Genomic DNA, 23,234 nt, shown 5'->3' on the forward strand with positions numbered 1-23,234 from the left:
CTAAATGACTAAAATGTAAATGTAAAATGTAGTGCACTTCACAAAATAGATGGCATCATGAGGCAGGAAAATGATGTGGATACATTGAAGCAACATCTCAAGAAATCAGTCAGGAAGATAAAGCTTGGTCTCAAATGGGTCTTCCAAAATGGACAACGACCCCAAGCATACTTCCAAAGTTGTGGCAAAATGGCTTAAGGACAACAAAGTGAAGGTATTGGAGTGGGCATCACAAAGCCCTGACCTCAAGCCTATAGGAAATTTGTGGGCAGAACTGAAAAAGCGTGTGCGAGCAAGGAGGCCTACAAACCTGACTCAGTTACACCAGCTCTGTCAGGAGGAATGGGCCAAAATTCACCAAACTTATTGTTGGAAGTTACCTGAAATGTTTGACCCAAGTTAAACAATTTTAAGGCAATCCTACCAAATACTAAATGAGTGTAATGAAAGAAATAAAAGCTGAAATAAATCATTCTCTCTACTATTATTCTGACATTTCACATTCTTAAAATAAAGTGGTGATCCTAACTGACCTAAGACAGGGAATTTTTTATAGGATTAAATGTCAGGAATTGTGAAAAACTGAGTTTAAATGTATTTGACTAAGGTGTATTTAAACTTCCGACTTAAACTGTATATACAAAAGGATGTGGACACCTCTTCAAATTAGTGGATTTGGCTATTTCAGCCACACCCGTTGTTGACAGGTGTGTAAAATCGAGCACACGGCCATGCATTCTCCATAGCGATACGTTGGCAGTTGAATGGCCTTACTGAAGAGCTCATTGACTTTCAAACTGGCACCATCATAGGATGCCACCTTTCCAACAAGTCAGCTTGTCAAATTTCTGCCCTGCTGAGCTGCCCTGTCAACTGTAAGTGCTGTTATTGTGAAGTGGATTAGTATTGGAGCAACAACGGCTCAGCCAGCAAAGTGGTAGGCCACACAAGCTCACAGAACAGGACCACCGAGCGCTTAAAAATCGTCTGTCCTTGGTTGCAACACTCACTACCCATTTCCAAACTGCCTCTGGAAGCAACGTCAGCACAATAACTGTTCGTCGGGAGCTTCATGAAATGGGCCGAGCAGCTACAAACAAGCCTAAGACTCCATGCGCAATGCCAAGCGTAGGCTGAAGTGGTGTAAAGCTCGCCGCCATTGGTCTCTGGAACAGTGGAAACGCATTCTCTGGAGTGATGAATCACGCTTCCCCATCTGACAGTCCAACGAACGAAACAGGATTTGGCAGATGCCAGTAGAACGCTACCTGCCCCAATACATACTGCCAACTGTAAAGTTTGTTGTAGAGGGATAATGGTCTGGGGCTGTTTTTCATGGTTAGGACTAGGCCACTTAGTTCTAGTGAAGAGAAATATTTACGCATACAATAACATTCTAGACAATTCTGTGCTTCCAACTTTGTGGCAACAGTTTTGGGAAGGCCCTTTCCTATTTTAGCATGACAATGCCCCCGTGCACTAAGCGAGGTCCACAAAAGAATGGTTTGTAGAGATCTGTGTGGAAGAACTTGACTGGCCTGCACAGAGCCCTGACCTCAACCCCATTGAAAACCTTTGGGATGAATTGGAACGCCGACTGTGAGCCAGGACTAATTGCCCAACATAAGTGCCCGACCTCATTATTGCGCTTGTGGCTGAATAGAAGCAAGTCCCCGCAACAATGTTCCAACATCTAGTGGAAAGCCTTCCAAGAAGAGTGGATGCTGTTGTAGCAGAAAGGGGTGACCAACTCCATATTAATGCCCATGATTTTGGAATGAGATGTTCGACGAGAAGATGTCCACATACTTTTTGTAATGTAGTGTATGATGAACCCACAGATGGAGGAATTACATTTTCAGTCATATGGACCACAGCATTATGTAAATCTGTATAAGAGCCACAAAAGTAACATCAGTGGTCCACCACTGGAGGTATTGGATTAGACTTGTCAAACAAATGTCAGACTATTCATCAGTCTGCCTGGAAATTGTTTTTGGTTGTAGTAATTTGAATTGAAGAAAATATGTTACTGGCATAATAAAGTTCATCCAAACTGTCCATGGAAGTTATGTAATAGCTTGTTAATGTTTCCATCTTTTTTTAAACTAACAAATAGGTAGATGAATGGGAAGATTAGGCAAACATCTGCAATTTGTGAAGACTGTCAGATAAAGTACAAATGCAAGTGCACGATGCGCAAAAAAAGGTGCAAGATAACCACGTTCATGATTGGAGCGGATCCGGAAATGACGTCATGAGTGTTTATTGAGCAAAGCAAATCATTAGAAAGCATCTTGGAGTAAGCTAGCTAACGTTAGGTGTCAAAACATTAAACCTTTCTGAATATTTTTAGAATTGCAAACTCAAAAAAGGTAAACTCTCATGCATTTACATTTGCCAGCTTGATAATATTAGGGAAACCCACCTAGCTACCATCAACCGCTAGCTGCTAACATTAGTTTAGATAGCTAGCCAGCTAACTTTTGTTTGCTTGATTGTGCACCTCATCAGATGTTTTTCTCTTTAGCTTAATTTCTTTAGGATTTTGATATTTGTATAACTTAAATTAGACTGGTTTTGGATTTACTATTTAATATCCATTAGACATTTGGTTACTTAGCTACTAGGTAGCATTTTGGAAAAGTGAGCTTGCAGGGTTGGTAGCTCTGGGTCCAGTGTTTCCACTAGATAGCACAGCCACAATCAATTTGGCTATATCGTAAATATTTATGAAAACAAACATTTGTTTTTAATTTGAGGTTGGGTGTAAGGTTATATTGTCGTTAGGTTTAAAATCAGATTTTAAGAAGAGAAATTGTAGAAATAGGCGGGGTATATGACTTTGTGGCTGTGTTAAGTATCTGGTCCAGGGTGTAGTGAGCGAACGCGACCAGAGCTACAGGGTTTAGGTTGCAAAACTTTCGAATTCCCTGCACTTCCGAAATCCCGGTTGGGATCAGAAGGGAACTACTATTTATGGCAAACCAGTGAATTTATTTTAAATTGGGATTAATTCCATTATAATTTAGGAGATTAGGTAATTGCAATTTCAATTCAATATGAAATTGCAATTTCTTGTTGCTTACTGAGGATTGTTTTTCAGCGCTTTGAGGTGGAATTTCTAACAAGCATTGTTAGCTTCTTAAAAATGTAAGCATCATGTAACCTTGCTCTCCAGAAGCCAAGGAAGCATTCTATCTTATCCCTAGGGTTCTCAGATGTAAGTATCGCCCACAGCTGGGACCATGGGGACTACAATCCAGACACTCTCTGTTTTAACATTTAGAAATGTTAATAGACTCTCCTTGCGATATGGTTTTGGAAACATAAAATCCTCTACTTTCACATCACATAAAAATAATTTCACAAATGCAAAACATAGTTAGTTACTGTACACTTGTAACCGGTTTAACAGTTGTAGCAGGACCGTATTTCTTTTCAGTTACAACACTTTTCTGGCATCCTTCCATTACACAGGTGTTCGGGGGCCGCTAGATAATTAGTACAGGTGGTCGATCACCTCTGTCTTCCGTGAACAAGCATTGTAACGTGGAAATATGGCCGTGTGGGAACCCTAACCTTATAACGATCCCACCCCCCCGGATGGAAGATGCCTTCGTGAATAGAATTGGCATCTATGAATAGCCTAAGTGTAACCAAGACTGTGTGACACTGACAGGTGGAGATGAGTGCAGAGGCGGCAGACCGTGTGGCTGTGAGCGGCAGCCGGCCGAGCACTCCTCCTCAGACCTCCTGGTTCGAGTTTCTCCTGGATGAGATGCTGCTGGAGAACCACCTCCAGAAGTCCCATCCAGGTCTGCTGAGAGAAAGAGAATCCTCTCTGAATATTGGTCCAGATCTGATTGGCATAACCATATTGGTAGCAGTGATTGAACTTAGACATGAGGGGACTCAAACTTGACTGGTTTGTTTGACTGAAAACGTATATATGTTTCCTTCCTTCAGATCCTGTTCCAGTGCAGCTTGTCATCCAGTTCCTTGAACAAGCGGCCAAGCCCTCTGTGAATGAGCAGAACCAAGTCCAGCCTCCTGCAGACAACCGCAGGAACCGCACTCTGAAGCTGTTGGCTCTTAAAGTAGCAGCACACTTGAAGTGGGATCTAGATGTATTGGAGAAAGGGTGAGTGTGATGTAGAAACGTTTGCAGTGACTCTTTTTATTTGAGAATTTGTTGTTATTCCGTTACCCTGAAAAGCTAGCATAGTAGTGTGGTTTTTGTTCGTTTTTATGTAGGTGTTTCATATTGAATTGACACATCCTTTTTCCCTCCAGCTTGACTATTCCTGTGTTGAACATGCTGCTGAATGAGCTGCTGTGTGTGAGTAAGGTTCCACCTGGAGTGAAACATGTTGACCTGGATCTGTCCACCTTGCCTCCCACCACTGCCATGGCTGTCATCATCTACAACCGCTGGTGAGAATGGGTACTGCGGAGGAGGATTGATTGTACTGTGTAATAGACCACCAGGTTGACATAATTCTGTCATTTCTAATAATTGTATCCATATTTTGTCTCTCGAAGGGCCATACGAACCATTGTGTTAAGTAGTTTTCCAGAAAAACAGACAAAACCTGGGCCTCATCAGATGAACATGTAGGTTCTTTGGTTCTCCTTCTGCTTTCAGAACTAAATTGGTATTGCTGTAGGTATGACAGGATGTTTATCAGTACAGCGTTACATTCCTTTTCCATGTTGTCTATAGGTTGAATATTGTGCAGCAGGAGAAAGAGTTGACCGAAAATATCCTGAGCGTGGTGAGTCTGCTATTTTCCTCAGGACATATTAGACAACGGAACACCATTTTAAAACATGAGTGAATGACCTGAGGGATTACATGGTGCTGTGTCACTGTCTCCTATTGCAGCTGAAAGAACAGGCAGCGGACTCTATCATGGTGTTGGAGGGATCTCTTGGTCTGAAGAAGGACTTCTATATCCATACCCTGAGGACTCTGGACCTGCTGGCTGCCGACCCCAGTACTGCTAATGGGGAAACGGAGTCGTCCACAGCAGGCCTTAGGATCAGTGCTGATGAGCTGCACTGTCAGGTGGGTATACTCACAGAGACTATTAAATTACCATATTATATACATTACCAGCCTAAAGTTTGGACACACCTACTCATTCAAGGGTTTTTCTTTATTTTTACTATTTTCTGCATTGTAGCATAATAGTGAAGACATCAAAACTATGAAAAAACACACATGAAATCATGTAGTAACCAAAAAAGTGTTAAACAAATCAAAATATATTTTATATTTGAGATTCTTCAAAGCCTTGATGAAAGCTTTGCACACTCTTGGCATTCTCTCAACCAGCTTCACATGGAATGCTTTTCCAACACTCTTGAAGGAGTTCCTACATATGCTGAGCACTTGTTGGCTGCTTTTCCTAAACGCTGTGGTCCAACTCATCCCAAACCATCTCATTTGGGTTGAGGTCGGGTGATTGTGGAGGCCAGGTCATCTGATGGCTTAGAAGGGGTAGAAGCTGTTTAGAAGCCTCAAAGACTGTTTTTCTCAAGTCTAGGTCCATGACAAGGGTGGCTGGAGTCTTTGACAATTTTTAGGGCCTTCCTCTGACACTGCCTGGTATAGAGGTCCTGGATGGCAGGAAGGTTGGCCCCAGTGATGTACTGGGCTGTTCGCACTACCCTCTGTAGTGCCTTGCGGTCAGAGACCGAGCAGTTGCCATACTAGGCAGTGATGCAACCAGTCAGGTGTCTCTCAATGGTGCAGCTATAGAACCTTTTGAGGACCCATGCCATATCTTTTTAGTCTCCTCAAGGGGAATAGGTTTTGTCGTGACCTCTTCACGACTGTCTTGGTGTGCTTGGACCATGTTAGTTTGTTGGTGATGTGGACACCAAGGAACTTGAAGCTCTCAACCTGCTCCACTGCAGCCCCGTCGATGAGAATGGGGGTGTTCTCGGTCCATTGTCTTGATCACGTTGAGGGGGAGGTTGTTGTCCTGGCACCACATGGCCAGGTCTCTGACCTCCTCCCTATAGGCTGTCTCATTGTTGTCTGTGATCAGGCCTACCACTGTTGTGTCATCGGCAAACTTAATGATGGTGTTGGAGTCGTGCCTGGCCGTGCAGTCATAAGTGAACAGGGAGTACAGGATGGGACTGAGCATGCACCCCTGAGGTGCCCGTGTTGAGGATCAGCGTGGCGGATGTGTTGTTACCTAACCTTACCACCTGGGGGCGGCCGGTCAGGAAGTCCAGGATCCAGTTGCAGAGGGAGGTGTTTAGTTCCAAGGTCCTTAGCTTTGAGGGCACTATGGTGTTGAATGCTGAGCTGTAGTTCATGAATAGCATTCTCACATAGGTATTCCTTTTGTCCAGGTGTGAAAGGGCAGTGTGGAGTGCAATAGAGATTGCATCATATGTGGATCTGTTAGGGTGGTATGCAAATTGGTGTGGGTCTAGTGTTTCTGGGATAATGGTGTTGATTTGAGCCATGGCCAGCCTTTCAAAGCATTTCATGGCTTCAGACGTGAGTGCTACTGGTTGGTAGTAATTTAGGCAGGTTACCTTAGTGTTCTTGGGCACAGGCACTATGGTGGTCTGCTTAAAACATGTTGGTATTACAGACTCGGACAGGTTGAAAATGTCAGTGAAGACACTTGCCTGTTGGTCAGCGAATGCTCGCAGTACACGTCCTGGTAATCCGTCTGGCCCAGCGGCCTTGTGAATGTTGACCTGTTTAAAGGTCTTACTCACATCGGCTGCGGAGAGCGTGATCAGTCTTCCGGAACAGCTTGTGCTCTTATGCATGTTTCAGTGTTATTTGCCTCGAAGCGAGCATAGTAGTCGTTTAGCTCGTCTGGTAGGCTCGTGTCACTGGGCAGCTGTCAGCTGTGCTTCACTTTGTAGTCTGTAATGGTTTGCAAGCCCTGCCGCATCCGACTAGCGTCAGAGACGGTGTAGTTCGATTCGATCTTAGTCCTGTATTGAAGCTTTGCCTGTTTGGTGGTTCGTCGGAGGGCATATTTGGATTTCTTATAAGCTTCCGGGTTAGGGTCCCGCTCCTTGAAAGCGGCAGCTCTAGCCTTTAGCCCAGTGCGGATATTGCCTGTAATCCATGGCTTCTGGTTGGGGTATGTACGTACGGTCACTGTGGTTCACGTACAGTCACATCTCTGTGTACGGAGTAAAGGTGGTCCAGAGTTGTATTTCTCCTTCTGGTTGCAAATTTAACATGCTGATAGAAATTTGGTAAATCAGATTTAAGTTTCCCTGCATTAATGTCCCCGGCTACTAGGAGCGCAGCCTCTGGGTGAGCGTTTTCCTCTTTGCTTATGGCAGAATACAGCTCATTCAATGCTGTCTTAGTGCCAACCTCACTCTGTGGTGGTATGTAAACAGCTACAAAAAATACAGATTAAAACTCTCTAGGTAGATAGTGTGGTCTACAGCTTATCATGATATACTCAACCTCAGGCGAGCAATAACTCGAGACTTCCTTAGATATCATGCACCAGCTGTTATTTACAAAAATACATAGTCTGCCGCCCCTTACCAGATGCCGCTGTTCTATCTTGCCGGTACAGGTTATAACCAACCAGCTGTATGTTGATTGTGTCGTCATTCAGCCACGTCTCCGTGAAGCATAAGATATTACAGTTTTGAATGTCCTGTTGGTAGTTTAATCTTCCGCGTAGGTCATCAATTTTATTCCCCAAAGATTGCATGTTTGCTTGCAGAATGGAAGGAAGTGGAGGTTTATTAGATCGCCTACGAATTCTCAGAAGGCAGCCCACCCTTTGGCCCCTTTTTCTCCGCCTCCTCTTCACGCAAATCTATGGAATCTGGGCCTTTTCCCGAGAAAGCGGTATATCATTCACGTTGGGCTCGTCAGACTCGTTAAAGGAAAAAAAGGATTCTGCCAGTCTGTGATGAGTAATCGCTGTCATGATGTCTAGAAGTTATTTTCGGTCATAAGAGACGGTAGCGGCAACATTATGTACAAAAAAGTTACAAACAACGCAAATAAACAAAACAAAAACACAATCGGTTGGGGACACGTAAAACGTCAGCCTTCTCCAGCGCAAATGCTTTCCAGGTGACTACCTCATGAAGCTGGTTGAGAGAATGCCAAGAGTGTGCAGAACTGTCATCAAGGCAAAGTGTGGCTACTTTAAAGAATCTCAAGTATAACATATTTTGATTTGTTTAATACTTTTTTGGTTACTACATGATTCCATATGTGTTATTTGATAGTTTTGATGTCTTCACTGTTATTCTAGTGTAGAAAATTGTAAAAATAAAAACCCTTGAATGAGTAGGTGTCCAAACTTTTGGCTGGTACTGTATATAATTATTGTTTAATATATGTCCTATTAAAGTTCTATATGTCATTATATGGGTAGACTACTCTAGATGGAAGATTATCCTATTGGATGCAGTATGGCCAGAGGGAACGGCTCACAGAGCTCAAGCTCTTGGTAAACAACGTCTTATGTCCTACAGGTGCATTATGATTTGGGAGGTATTTTCTTTCAACAAGGCTGCTCAGACCAACTGGCATATGAGAAGGCTAGAGAGCATTTTCAACAAACACGAGAGTTGCTGTTGAAGGTACAGTATTGAGCTGTAGATGTTGATATATTTTGCTTTGGTAGTTTCATGGTCTCTTGCACTAAAATATATTAAAAAACATATCATACATTTGGTCTGACTTTGATTCAATTTGATATGAGTTTTTGTGTTAATGATGTTCATCACTGTAGCTCTGCTGTTCTTGTATTGCAGTTTGACTTGACGCTTCACGTTCACCTGGATGAGAAGCGTCTTGCTGGGTACTGGAACGCCTGCAGGGCCCTGACTGGAGCCTTGGACCCCAGTGACACACAGCTAAACCCCTACGGACAGATCAACAGCCTCATCAGAACTCGCAACTACCAGGTCAGTCAGCCTGAGAACATAAAAAAGAAATAAATGCAACAAGCAAAAAAACTAATTAGCACCAATGTAGACTGTGCCCTGCTGATGATGGTATAAACATGTTCTCCTGTGGTTTAGGCATTATGTAAGGAACTGAAAGCCACACAAACACAATCAGTAATTTTGTGAACAATTATTCATGTTTTTCTTGCATGTCCTAGACAATTACAGTTTCACGATATTAATATGTACAGTTCATTGGGGGGAAACAATCACAACCTAAACACCATACAAATTAAAAAGGACAAAACAAAATAGATTAAAGATGAATAGTTTATTTTTTCCAAATTAAAACAGTCTGTTAAAATGTAATTCTCAAAGGCTACCAACCCAGAGCCACATAGCATTACCCTGCTCCCTGCTCTTCTTTTTTCCTATCTCACATTGTTGTGAAATTTAGCTCTTGCAGGTGGTAGATAGCATGTGACCATTTACCAAAGTTTTGGGCTTGGCCCCACGCAGTCTGGCAGTGGATCTTTCCAGCTGTGCAATGTCCAAGTACATAAGAAGGCACCGTGATGCCGACACGTTGGTAAATACCCAATAAATGACTGGGAGTTTATATATGGCGTGTGCGACTCTATTTTGATACTTTATAGTTTATTCACCGTTTAGTCAGCACCTCCAAACAAAATAATTTTTCTGGTTGTGCGCCAGCGCATGTTTTTTTATTTTACAAGTACATAAGAAACCATCTGCAAAGGGCAATACCCGGTTCAAAAACACTGCTGTTGATGCAGCCGTAACAATCCGCCTCTCTTGACAAGATAATGAATTGCTACGGCTACAACCCAGCAGGAGGAGGGATGGGCAAACGGGTAGGTTCCTGCCAAGAATTCCATTTTAAAACACTAACAACATGAACCCAAAGAGACTTTACCGGTACACAGCTCCAAACGGTCCTTCTCCCAGATCTCCATAACAGGTAGATGTTTTATATTACGAGTCACTAGCCTATCATATAGTGAGGATGCCATTCCAGCTTTCCTTGGACGTGAAAGCGGTTTCAGTAAAGAGTGAGGGTTTGGTGTCCCATGGTACACCATAGGTTTTCAACACTGTATGAAATCTGAGATTTAAAAAAAGAACCAGGTAGAGTGACTCTTTCAGAACTTGAAAGAAACAAATCCCTTGCAGGTTGACGATACACTTTAAAACAAGAATATCTTGCTTAGACCACAGAGGGAATGTAAACTGCATTATGCCAGATAAAATAAAATTGTTATTCCAAATAGGAGAACTCATGAAAATTGCAAGTTGTTCCCAGATAATTATTGATTTGGTACCAAACAGTCAAATGTATTTTTGTTATAATAGATCCCATAAAAGATTAGCCTTTTTTAGTTGTTGCTTTATCCCAGAAGAAAGAAGGTCCTGAATTCTAATTGGGTGAGACTTGGCCTCCTCTATTGTCCACCAAGGCACATCTTATGAGTCATGCCAAATAGTCAATGACCTCAGCTGATATGCCCAATAGTAGAGTTTAAAGTTTGGTAAAGAGAGCCCTCCAAACTTTTTGGGGGCATTGTAAGGTGGAGAGACTAAATCTAGGACGTTTCCCATTCCAAATGAAAGTTCTCACCAAGATATCTATGTCCTTAAAGAATTAAGTTGGGGAAGGAAGAGGAAGCATTGAAAACAGGAAATTCATATGGGGGTGGACATTCATTTTAACAACCTAAACTCTCCCATAAAGAGTAACATGGAGACCATCTACTTACTTTTTTTTTTTTTTTTTCAATGTTGCAACAAAATTCTCCTTGGGTTGCAAATTAGGTCAAATTTTTATGCCCATGTATGTAAATAACTTATTTTCTAAACTGAGCGGTAAAGAGGGTAAAGTAACTTGTTTAGAGGCATTAAGATCGACTTGGACCAGTTAATATTATAGCCAGAGAAAGAGCCGAATTCTTTAGAGGTCAAGTACGTGTGGTATAGAATTAGAGAGATTGGACAAATACAGTAAGGTGTCATCAGCATAATGGAAGATGTGGTATATGGTAAAATCTTAATATTTTGCCTGATGGCCTGGGCTAGCAGCTCTAATGACAAGGAAACTCTGAGGTGTATATAGATTGGAATAAAAAGTAGTAAATGTATGATTTAATTTGGGAGGGATAGAAATAAAGTTCACCTTTTTACTGTTCCTAATGACATCAATAGATGACAAATGTTCAAGTTTGCTTCAGTTAATTTCCAAGTGCCTACTCGGTCTAGCCGCATTCTCATAGTAATTCTGTCTCAAGTTCAAATGAATAAATTCAGCCCTAGAACTAGTCACCATCTTAGGCTCAGTTTTAAATGTGTTGGGTTCTCTCTGCACATCTTCAGTGTAGTTAAACTTTTGCATCAACTCTAGACAGGCTATTTCTCTCTCTAATTAAGAATCAGAAGGTTGCTTTTTTTATTATGTGATGAAAAAGAAGTACATATTCCTAATGCAACACTTTGTTACTTCCCTTAATGTACTGTATATGGGTCTACCCCTGGTTGTGCATTAACCTGTAAGAAATTCTTAATGCCAGCCAAAATTGTGTTTTAAGAATTCCCTATCCTGCAAAAGAAAAACATGAATCTCTTAAAACCTGTGACTTCTCAAAATGATAAATCAATAATGGAGAATGGTAAGATAACAGCATAGGTAAAATATCTGCATGGGATATACAGTACATTTCAGAAAGACGGAGTCTGTGGTCTCTAGTACTAGGATTTCTTAGGTGTTAGGCATCCACAATGTTCAAGTCATCTAAAAAGCTCTTGAAATAATTTGAAGGTGCCAAGTGTGCCAAGATATTAGCACTGGTGGTATCAATAGTAGGATCTAGAGTCAAATTAAAATCTCTACCAAGAATGGTCACTGAAGCTGGGAAGTCTAACAATTTAAGCTTCAGGTCTTCAAAAAGGATTTAACAATAGCCTTTGGTGCATACATGGAGGACTAACCTAATTTAGTGTCATTTAATAGTAAGAGGGATAACAATACTGACCTTCAGTGTCTCCCCAGACACCACCACCTTCATATTAAGTTTCCTCTTAATTACAATTATAACACACTTTGTTTTCCTTGGGGCACAAAAGTAGGCTATTATCGACTAACCTGTACCACAGCACATTGACTCAGTACCTGTATCCCCTGTACATAGCCTCGTTATTGTTATTTTTTTTAACTTTTAGTTTATTTAGTAAATATTTTCTTAACTGCATTGTTGGTTAAGGTCTTGTAAGTAAGAATTTCACGGTAAGGTCTACACCTGTTGTATTCGGCACATGTGACAACTTAAAGAAAATGTGTTCTTATAAAATTTGTTCTGAAATCTTTTTATCAGTGGGAAGTAGGAAGGCAAAATCATTATTTTTTAAAATGTTTTTTACATCGTAAATACTCAACACTTAATTCTCTTGATAGGGGTGTTTGAAAAACTTTGCACAGAATATTGTTTAGACCCTTCAGAATAGCGCGAACTGGCTCTTACCAGAATAGAAGGAGTGGGAGGTCCTGGTGCACAACTGATTGAATTTAAATTTAATTTAACTGATTAAATTAACATAATGCCCACTAAAATAAATGACATTGTCCATAACACGAGGTGGTTAATCCATACATGTACATAGCTAAATGTATGGAGAAACATTGTGGGAGGAATAAACCTCCACTGAAACGCATATATCCCAAAGTATGTGATCCTCATTAATATTGTACATCAGTCATTGTATAAGGGATATATTGGGAGACCAGCTAAATCTCTGGGAGTTTAAGTATGTCACAATTAAAATGTTTTTCATACACTACCGGTGAACACCTACTCATTCAAGGGTTTTTCTTTATTTTTACTATTTTCTGCATTGTAGAATAATATTGAAGACATCAAAACTATGAAATAACACATATGGAATCATGTAGTAACCAAAAAAGTGTTAAACAAATCAAATGTATATTTTTGATGACAGCTTTGCACAATCTTGGCATTCTCTCAACCAGCTTCATGAGGTAGTCACCTGGAATGCATTTCAATTAACAGGTGTGCCTTGTTAAAAGTTCATTTGTGGAATTTCTTTCCTTCATGCGTTTCAGCCAATCAGTTGTGTTGTGACAAGGTAGGGGTGGTATACGGAAGATAGCCCTATTTGGTAAAAGACCAAGTCCATATTATGGCAAGAACAGTTCAAAGAAATAAAGACAAACGACCATTACTTTAAGACATGAAGGTCAGTCAATATGGAAAATTTCAAGAACTTTGAACGTTTCTTCAAGTGCAGTCGCAAACACCATCAAGCACTATGATGAAACTGTCTCTCATGAGGAAAGGAAGACTCAGCGTTACCTCTGCTGCAGAGGATAAGTTCATTAGAGTTACCAGCCTTACCAGCCAAATTGCAGCCCAAATAAATGCTTCAGAGTTCAAGACAGACACATCTCAACATCAACTGTTAAAAGGAGACTATGTGAATCACACCTTCATGGTCTAATTGCTGCAAAGAAACTACTAAGAACACCAATAAGAAGAGACTTGCTTGGGCCAAGAAACACGAGCAATGGACATTAGACCAGTGGAAATTTGTCCTTTGGTCTGAGTCCAAATTGGACATTTTTGGTTCCAACCACCGTGTCTTTGTAAGATGCGGTGTGGGTGAACGGATGATCTCCGCATGTGTATTTCCCACCGTAAAGAATGGAGGAGGAAGTGTTGGGGTACTTTGCTGGTGACACTGTCTGTGATTTATTTAGAATTCAAGACACACTTAACCAGCATAGTTAACTGCAGCGATACGCCATCCTATCTGGTTTGGGCTTAGTGGGACTATCATTTATTTTTCAACAGGACAATGATCTAACACCTCTAGGCTGTATAAGGGCTATTTGACCAAGAAGGAGAGTGATGGAGTGCTGCATCAGATGACCTGGCCTCCAACCTCAACCAAATTGAGTTGGTTTGGGATGAGTCAGACTGCAGAGTGAAGGAAAAGCAGCCAACAAGTGCTCAGCATATGTGGGAATTCCTTCAAGACTGTTGGAAAAGCATTCCAGGTGTAGCTGGTTTTGATATTTTATTAGGATCCCCATCAGCTGTTGCAAAAGCAGCAGCTTCTCTTCCTGGGGTCCACACAAAACATGAAACACAATACAGAATGACATAATACAGAACATCAATTCACAAGAACAGCTCATGGACAGAACTACATAAAAAAATGTAAAAGGCACACGTAGCCTACATATCAATGCATACACACAAACTATCTAGGTCAAATAGGGGAGAGAATGGCCTTTTTTTTTTAGCACTTTTGGTTACTACATCAAATCAAATTTATTTTTATATAGCCCTTCATACATCAGCTGATATTCTCAAAGTGCTGTACAGAAACCCAGCCTAAAACCCCAAACAGCAAGCAAAGCATGTGAAAGAAGCACGGTGGCTAGGAAAAACTCCCTAGGAAAAACTCCCTAGAAAGGCCAAAAACCTAGGAAGAAACCTAGAGAGGAACCAGGCTATGAGGGGTGGCCAGTCCTCTTCTGGCTGTGCAGGGTGGATATTATAACAGAACATAGTCAAGATGTTAAAATGTTCATAAATGACCAGCATGGTCAAATAATAATAATCATAGTAGTTGTCGAGGGTGCAACAAGCACGTCCGGTGAACAGGTCAGGGTTCCATAGCCGCAGGCAGAACAGTTGAAACTGGAGCAGCAGCACGGCCAGGTGGACTGGGGACAGTAAGGAGTCATCATACCAGGTAGTCCTGAGGCATGGTCCTAGGGCTCAGGTCCTCCGAGAGAAAGAGAGAATTAGAGAGAGCATATTTAAATAACACATGATTCAATGTGTTATTTCATAGTTTTGATGTCTTCACTATTATTCTACAATGTACAAAATAGTAAAAATAAAGGAACCCTTGAATGAGCAGGTGTTCTAAACCTTTTGACCGGTAGTAGATATCTACCTATAGAAGGGAACCATAGGAGCGCTAAGCAGAACTCATGATTATTACAGTTTCCTGTTTCCTATTGCTCGTTCATGTACAATGAGGACAGTCAATGCTTTCTGAAGGCTATGCAGGAATTTCTGAGCCTCATCAGGAGTGTTGAATAGGAGCTGTCGATTTGTTGTGGGACACTTTAAGCTTAGCAGGATACAGTAGAAAGTTCGGTATAGCTCTTTCTCAGGCTTTGCATTAGCGACCCAGCTGCTTTGTGTGCATCCATGAAGGCCATTTTGTAGGTATATATAGCGGAGCATCCTGAAGATCAATGTTCTCGGTTGGTTGTTACCGCCGGGTTTTAGTTCAGCGACGTGCGCGTTCCAGTTCAATCACCCCACGGGATGACAGTCTGGGGAGCCACAGGCGTAAGGATGAGCTGCATGAATAATCTTCCATCTCGGCTAAATGATTCGTCATGCCATAGGAGTTATCTGCGTAGGTACTGATTTCATCAGTGTTGTGTTTACATTGTATTGTCTGTGTGGGATGATTTTGTTGCGACAGCCTAGTTTACCTTTTGTGTTTTTCAGTCTGAAGTTGGATGAATTTCATCTTGAATAATTCCATGTCTGTGAAGATGGAATTGACTGTGACACTGGTAGATATTATGTCAGTATGCATTTCAAGTAAAGAGTATTTTAGATCACCACGCTGTCCCAAAATAAGGAAGAGTTGAGATAAAACCGACTCATCCATGCCGGGAAGGTGAACGCCTTCTGCAAGCGACATCCTCTTTCTTATCTTCTTGATTTGTAGACTTGGTAGTCAGGTCCAACATATCAATTTTTCGGTGTTTCAGTGTTCATCCTTTTTCTCGATTAGTTAAGAGATGTTCAAAAGTATGATAAAAATGCCATTTTAAAAGTTTGCACCAGCATGAGCAAAACTCCTATGCCACCATCTTGCTCAGTAACCGGAAGTCTTTGAAGTAATTGAAGCCTCTTCTTTTCCTCAGGCTCTTGTAGAGGCTTTCATCAAAGACAATGTGTCCCTCAGCTTGCCCAACCACCTCAGACAGTCTGTCCTGAGGGAGTTTTTGCACAAAGTCCAGCAAGGGTGAGAACACTTGGTGGTTAATGCATTCAACCCAGAATAAAAATGTTATCTTTGAAATGTACTATACACCACTTCACTGTTTTAGGCGTAAATATTTTTCTTAGAACCAAATGTATTAAAATGAGGCACATCAGTCTTGATTGCTTGCAAGCAGTCCCATCTTTAAGACGTTTAAATACTTGCCGGTGTTATGTTAATGCTCTGTTTACATGATGTACACAGGGAGAGGGGCCTGGACGAAGTGTGTCACAAGCTTTGTGTGTGCAACGCTGTTCGAGACGCCCTGCAAGGGGAGGTCCTCAGTGTGCGTTTTCAGCAGCTGCTCCACAAGCCAAGAAAACATGTGGTGGACTTTATGCTAGAGGTAGAACTACAAACTGATAGCCTGATTAAACCACAATAAAGGCTGTGCTCACCGTTGTTTCAGTCTGGTTTAACCAGGCTAACAAACCCACTCTTCTCAATGAATTGAATTTCTATGTATAAACACTAATCTACATTCAAACGGTGTTTCCTCTTACAGGTATGCACAAGGTCGTTAGACAAGGACCGTTCATCAGAGACCTCCAAGAGGAAGATGGTTATTTTTCTAAAGTGCGTAGGATTGAGTTAACTTAGATTTGAGGCATTTTGTAAGCTTGTAATAACTGCAGATCTAATGTGTTGGTGTAGCCTGTTGATGGTGAGCAATATGCCAAATGCTGATACCTGTCCTGACATTTGATGCTTCCCCATCATAGACATGTATTAATATCTTTCTACATCATTGTCCCCACTCCCATGCAGAACCCTGTGTGAGAGCTTGGCAGAGCCCCACCTGGTGTTCGTGGTAACCGCCCATAAGCTGTTCACGGAGCTGCTGAAGGAGGAGGATAGGAAGATCCTGGTGGAGCAGATGAGGAAGAGGTCAGCCACGGTCAACCTCTGTGCCAAGCCTCTGCCCTCCTTCTATGACATCCCAGGTATGCTGCTAAACTCAGCAAAAAAATAAACATCCTCTCACTGTCAACTGCGTTTATTTTCATCAAACTTAACAAATATATGTATGTACATAAGATTCAACAATTGAGACATAAACTGAACAAGTTCCACAGACATGTGACTAACAGAAATTGAATAAGGTGTCCATGAACGAAGGGGGGGGGGTCAAAGTAACAGTCAGTATCTGGTGTGGCCACCAGCTGCATTAAGTACTGCAGTGCATCTCCTCCTCATGGACTGCACCAGATTTGCCAGTTCTTGCTGTGAGATGTTACCCCACTCTTCCACCAAGGCACCTGCAAGTTCCCGGACATTTCTGGGGGGAATGGCCCTCACCCTCCGATCCAACAGGTCCCAGACGTGCATAATGGGATTGAGATCCAGGCTCTTCACTAGCCATGGCAGAACACTGACATTCCTGTCTTGCAGGAAATCACGCACAGCACGAGCAGTATGGCTGGTGGCATTGTCATGCTGGAGGGTCATGTCAGGATGAGCCTGCAGGAAGGGTACCACATGAGGGAGGAGGATGTCTTCCCTGTAACCCACAGCGTTGAGATTGCCTGCAATGACAACAAGCTCAGTCCGATGATGCTGTGACACACCGCCCCAGACATCACAGACCCTCCACCTCTAAATCGATCCTTCTCCAGAGTACAGGCCTCGGTGTAACGCTCATTCCTTCAACGATAAACTCGAATCCGACCATCACCCCTGATGAGACAAAACGGCCACTCGTCAGTGAAGAGCACTTTTTGCCAGTCCTGTCTGGTCCAGCGACGGTGGGTTTGTGCCCATAGGCGACATTGTTGCCGGTGATGTCTGGTGAGGACCTGCCTTACAACAGGCCTGCAAGCCCTCAGTCCAGCCTCTCTCAGCCTATTGCGGACAGTCTGAGCACTGATGCAGGGATTGTGCGTTCCTGGTGTAACTCGGGCAGTGGTTGCCATCCTATACATGTCCCGCAGGTGTGATGTTCGGATGTACCGATCCTGTGCAGGTGTTGTTACACGTGGTCTGCCACTGCGAGGATGATCAGCTGTCCGTCCTGTCTCCCTGTAGCGCTGTCTTAGGCGTCTAACAGTACGGACATTGCAATTTATTGCCCTGGCCACATCTGCAGTCCTCATGCCTCCTTGCAGCTTGCCTATGGCACGTTCACGCAGATGAGCAGGAACCCTGGGCATCTTTCTTTTGGTGTTTTTCAGTCAGTAGAAAGACCTCCTTAGTGTCTTAAGTTTTCATTACTGTGACCTTAAATGCCTACCGTCTGTAAGCTGGTACTGTCTTAACGACCGTTCCACAGGTGCATGTTCATTTAATTTTTTATGTTTTATTGAACAAGCATGTGAACAGTGTTTAAACTCTTTACAATGAAGCTCTGTGAAGTTATTTGGATTTTTATGAATTACAGTTGAAGTCGGATGTTTACATTCACCTTAGCCAAATACATTTAAACTCAGTTTTTCACAATTCCTGACATTTAATCCTAGTAAAAAATTCCCTGTCTTAGGTCAGTTAGGATCACCACTTTATTTTAAGAATGTGAAATGTCAGAATAATAGTAGAGAGAGTGATTTATTTCAGCTTTTATTTCTTTCATCACATTCCCAGTGGGTCAGAAGTTTACATTCACTCAATTAGTATTTGGTAGCATTGCCTTTAAATTCTTTAATTTGGGTCAAACATTTCGGGTAGCCTTCCAGAAGCTTCCCTCAATAAGTTTGGTGCATTTTGGCCCATTCCTCCTGACAGAGCTTGTGTAACTGAATCAGGTTTGTAGGCCTCCTTGCTCGCACACACTCTTTCAGTTCTGCCCACAAATGTTCTATAGGATTGAGGTCAGGGCTTTGTGATGGTCACTCCAATACCTTGACTTTGTTGTTCTTAAGCCATTTTGCCACAACTTTAGAAGTATTCTTGGGGTCATTGTCCATTTGGAAGAACAATTTGCAACCAAGCTGTATTTTCCTAACTGATGTCTTGAGATGTTGCTTCAATATATCCACATAATTTTCCTGCCTCATGATTCCACCTATTTTGAAGTGTACCAGTCCCTCCTGCAGCAAAGCACCCCCACAACATGATGCTGCCACCCCATGCTTCACGGTTGAGATGGTGTTCTAAGGCTTGCAAGCCTCCCCCTTTTTCCTCCAAACATAAGGATGGTCATTATGGCCAAACAGTTCTATTTTTGTTTCATCAGACCAGAGGACATTTCCCCCAAAAGTACGATCTTTGTCCCCATGTGCAGTTGCAAATCGTAGTCTGGCTTTTATATGGTGGTTTTGGAGCGGTGGCTTCTTCCTTGCTGAACGGCCTTTCATGTTATGTCGATATAGGACTCGTTTTACTGTGGATATAGATACTTTTGTACCTGTTTCCTCCAGCAAGGTTATTTGCTGTTGTTCTGGGATTGATTTGCACTTTTCGCACCAAAGTACGTTCATCTCTAGGAGACAAAATACATCGCCTTCCTGAGAGGTATGACGGGTGCATGGTCTCATGGTGTTTGTACTTGCGTACTATTGTTTGTATAGATGAACCAGATTTGTGGAGGTCTTGGCTGATTTTCTTTAGATTTTCTCATGATGTCAAGCAAAGAGGCACTGAGTTTGAAGGTAGGCCTTGAAATACATCCACAGGTACACCTCTAATTTTAGATTTTCGTTATTTTACCTTTTTTAACTCGGCAAGTCAGTTAAGAACAAATTCTTATTTTCAATGTGGGTTTACTGCCTTTTTCAGTGGCAGAACGACAGATTTGTACCTTGTCAGCTCGGGGATTCGAACTTGCAACCTTTCGGTTACTAGCCCAACACTCTAACCCCTAGCCAACAGCCAATGGCATCGCACGGCGCGAAATACAAAACCAACTAAAATACCACAATTCAATTTTCTCAAACAATCAACTATTTTACACCATTTTAAAGAAAAGACTCTCGTTAATCTAACCACATTGTCCGATTTCAAAAAAGGCTAGCATGTGATGTTCAGAACTAGCATACCCACCGAAAACTTCCGGTGAATTTACTAAATTACTCATGATAAACGTTGACAAAATACATAACAATTATTTTAAGAATTATAGATACAGAACTCCTTTATGCAAACGCTATGTCAGATTTTAAAATAGCTTTTCGGCGAAAGCACATTTTGCAATATTCTGAGTACATAGCTCGGCCATCACAGGCTAGCTAATTTACATTTACATTACATTTAAGTCATTTAGCAGACGCTCTTATCCAGAGCGACTTACAAAATGGTGCATTCACCTTATGATATCCAGTGGAACAACCACTTTACAATAGTGCATCTAAATCTTTTAAGGGGGGGGGGGGGGGTTAGAAGGGTGAGGATTACTTTATCCTATCCTAGGTATTCCTTAAAGAGGTGGGGTTTCAGGTGTCTCCGGAAGGTGGTGATTGACTCCGCTGTCCTGGCGTCGTGAGGGAGCTTGTTCCACCATTGGGGTGCCAGAGCAGCGAACAGTTTTGACTGGAATTTTGAGTTTGACACCCACCAAGTTTGGGGCTCACTAAACTCAGAATTATTATTAGAAAAATTGGATTACCTTTGCTGTTCTTCGTCAGAATGCACTCCCAGGACTTCTACTTCAACAACAAATGTTGTTTTGGTTCCAAATAATCCATAGTTATATTGAAATACCTCCGTTTTGTTTGTGCGTTCAGGTCACTATCCGAAGGGTGACGCGCGAGCGCATTTCGTGACAAAAAAATGCAAAATATTCCATTACCGTACTTAGAAGCATGTCAAACGCTGTTTAAAACGCTGTTTTTCTTGTAAAATAGCGATAATATTCCAACCGGGCAACGTTGTTTTCATTCAAAGGCTGAAAGAAAAAAATGGAGAAGTCTCATGAACGCACATCTCAGTCTCACTGTCCCCAGGCTGACCACTTACAAACTCTGCTGCTGTACTTTGCCCAGAGACAGCAGACACCCCATTCCACTTTCTGGTGGCTTTAGAGAGCCAATGGAAGCCTTAGAAAGTGTCACGTTACAGCACAGATGCTGTAATGTCGATAGAGATGCAACAGAAGGACAACAAATTGTCAGACAGGGCACTTCCTGTATGGAATCTTCTCAGGTTTTGGCCTGCCATATGAGTTCTGTTATACTCACAGACACCATTCAAACAGTTTTAGAAACTTTAGTGTTTTCTATCCAAATCTACTAATTATATGCATATTCTAGTTTCTGGGCAGGAGTAGTAACCAGATTAAATCGGGTACGTTTTTTTATCCGGCCGTGAAAATACTGCCCCCTATCCCAAAGAAGTTAACAAGAAATGTGTGGAGTGGTTGAAAAACTAGTTTTAATGACTCCAACCTAATTGTATGTAAACTTCCAACTTCAACTATCTTTGAAAGACAGGGTACTGAAAAAGGGATGTTTCTTTTTTTGTGGAGTTTATATTTGCACTGCTCTCTGGCTAAACACAGGTGCCACACAACATCACTTCGGCAAGTATTCAGAGCTCTGTATGGCAGGGGTGGAGAAGTAGGGGCCAGTATGTGGGTTCTTAGGTGATTTAGTAGATGACTTATTTATCATACCTCTTGTCTGTCTTGCATGGAAAGTTTGCCCTCTTGTTTAATCTAAAGCTCCCATCAAGGAGTGATGCAGTCTTCTTTCCCATGTATTATGTTTTGGATGTGCATATCCCTCTGATCCTGTGCTTGTCCTTCTGTTCCCTGTTGCTCCCCAGCTGCGGCCAGTGTCAACATTGGACAGCTGGAGCAGCAGCTCATCCTCTGCCTGGATGCCCGCCGCATCCGGCAGATCCTAATTGAGCTGCACAGCATGGCCGAACGACCCTTCTGGCGGGTTAACAACAAGGTCAGGGTTCAAAGGTCACCACAGCTGGACACAGACTGCTTCTACAGCACCTATTCTTTTAAATGTTAGCAGTGATTTTGTTAGAATGATACTTGCCTGAAACTTTATTCCTTGTACCTACAGTGGGAAGTACCTCCAGATTACATCAATGTGATACTCAACATCAAAGACAACCTGACCAAGGATCTGGTGTACATCCTCATGGCCAAAGGGCTTCACTGCATCACTGTAAAGGTCAATCCCTTTCATATTCTCCATTAAAATCATGAGGATTATGGAATATGAAGTTCATGGGTCAACACAATGTTACTGTTGGTTGATAGAAGATGGGATGTATTCCTTGTCAACCAACCATGATTTTGTAGTACTTGTAGTTCCGGTTTCCCAGACACAGATTAGGCCTAACCCTGGACTAAGAAATGCTTTCTGATTTTTAGTCCAGGAATAGGCTTAATCTGTCTGGGGAAACCAGCCCATAAAGAACTTGGGTTGATCTCATCTTTGTAATGTTGTTGGTATACCAGGACTTTGCCCACACGCGGCAGCTCTTCTCAGCCTGTCTGGAGCTGGTGACTGAGTTCTCTCCTAAGCTAAGGCAGGTGATGCTAAACGAGATGCTGCTTCTGGAGGTGCGGGCCCACGAGACCGGGGTGGCTGAGGGTAGCAATGTCAGACCCCCACCCGACCTGGTCAGCAGGGTGCGAGGCTACCTGGAGATGAGGATACATGGTAGGTGAATGGAGAAACAGTCACTTTACTCATGAAACGTTCAAGGCATAAATAATGAAGCACATGGAAAGTTTGATTTCAGGCCTCAGGTCCCTCAGAGTTTTGCATATCAGTGTCTTATAATGTACAGTTGTGGCAAAATATATTGGCACCCTTGCACTTTTCTTAAATAATTCCCTATTTCTTCTCAAATAAATTGAAATAATTTCAACATTGTAGGACCAATTTTGTTTTAGTAAACTTCAGTTTAGAATTTTAATTAAAAAAATTAAGATGCATGGGTAGAATTATTGGCACCCCAGAGCTAGTACTTGGTCACACAGCTTTTGGCTGTTCACAAATGCTGCCAACAAATGCTTCCTGTAGCCATCAATGAGCTCTTCGCAGAAAACTGCTCTAATTCTTCAATGTTTGAGGAGTGCCCTCCACCAACTGCTGTTTTCAGCTTTCACCATGGGTAATGGATGCGATTCATTCTTCGCTGGCCACTCCAGAACAGTCCAATGTTTGTTCTTGAACCATTCCAGGGTGCATTTCATGTGTGTTGGGGGTTGTTGTCCTGCTGGAATACCCATAACCTACAACAGAGAAACAGGTTTTGGATCCTGGGTTGAATATTGCACTCAAAATGTTTTATAATCTGCTGATTTCATGATG

General features: G+C 42.1%; 1 protein-coding gene across 2 annotated transcripts in view; it reads left to right on the forward strand.

Moving 5' to 3' along the window:
- The first annotated feature begins 2,242 nt into the window (after nt 1-2,242).
- ints8 (integrator complex subunit 8) overlaps nt 2,243-23,234 on the forward strand; it is a 29,017-nt gene continuing 8,025 nt past the window's right edge. The window contains exons 1-16 of one of the 2 annotated variants that reach the window (XM_014176826.2): nt 2,243-2,375; nt 3,683-3,818; nt 3,970-4,144; nt 4,297-4,437; nt 4,546-4,617; nt 4,727-4,778; nt 4,889-5,071; nt 8,500-8,607; nt 8,782-8,934; nt 15,905-16,005; nt 16,228-16,369; nt 16,529-16,599; nt 16,792-16,967; nt 21,718-21,848; nt 21,972-22,082; nt 22,373-22,577. In XM_014176826.2, coding sequence (XP_014032301.1) covers nt 3,689-3,818; nt 3,970-4,144; nt 4,297-4,437; nt 4,546-4,617; nt 4,727-4,778; nt 4,889-5,071; nt 8,500-8,607; nt 8,782-8,934; nt 15,905-16,005; nt 16,228-16,369; nt 16,529-16,599; nt 16,792-16,967; nt 21,718-21,848; nt 21,972-22,082; nt 22,373-22,577 — 1,951 coding nt within the window. In that variant the 5' untranslated portion in view covers nt 2,243-2,375; nt 3,683-3,688. The remainder of the gene's footprint in view (nt 2,376-3,682; nt 3,819-3,969; nt 4,145-4,296; nt 4,438-4,545; nt 4,618-4,726; nt 4,779-4,888; nt 5,072-8,499; nt 8,608-8,781; nt 8,935-15,904; nt 16,006-16,227; nt 16,370-16,528; nt 16,600-16,791; nt 16,968-21,717; nt 21,849-21,971; nt 22,083-22,372; nt 22,578-23,234) is intronic. The other variant, NM_001173942.1, reaches the window with a different exon arrangement.

The sequence above is a fragment of the Salmo salar genome, chromosome ssa27, assembly GCF_905237065.1.
Source record: "Salmo salar chromosome ssa27, Ssal_v3.1, whole genome shotgun sequence".
NCBI classification, from domain to species: domain Eukaryota; kingdom Metazoa; phylum Chordata; class Actinopteri; order Salmoniformes; family Salmonidae; genus Salmo; species Salmo salar.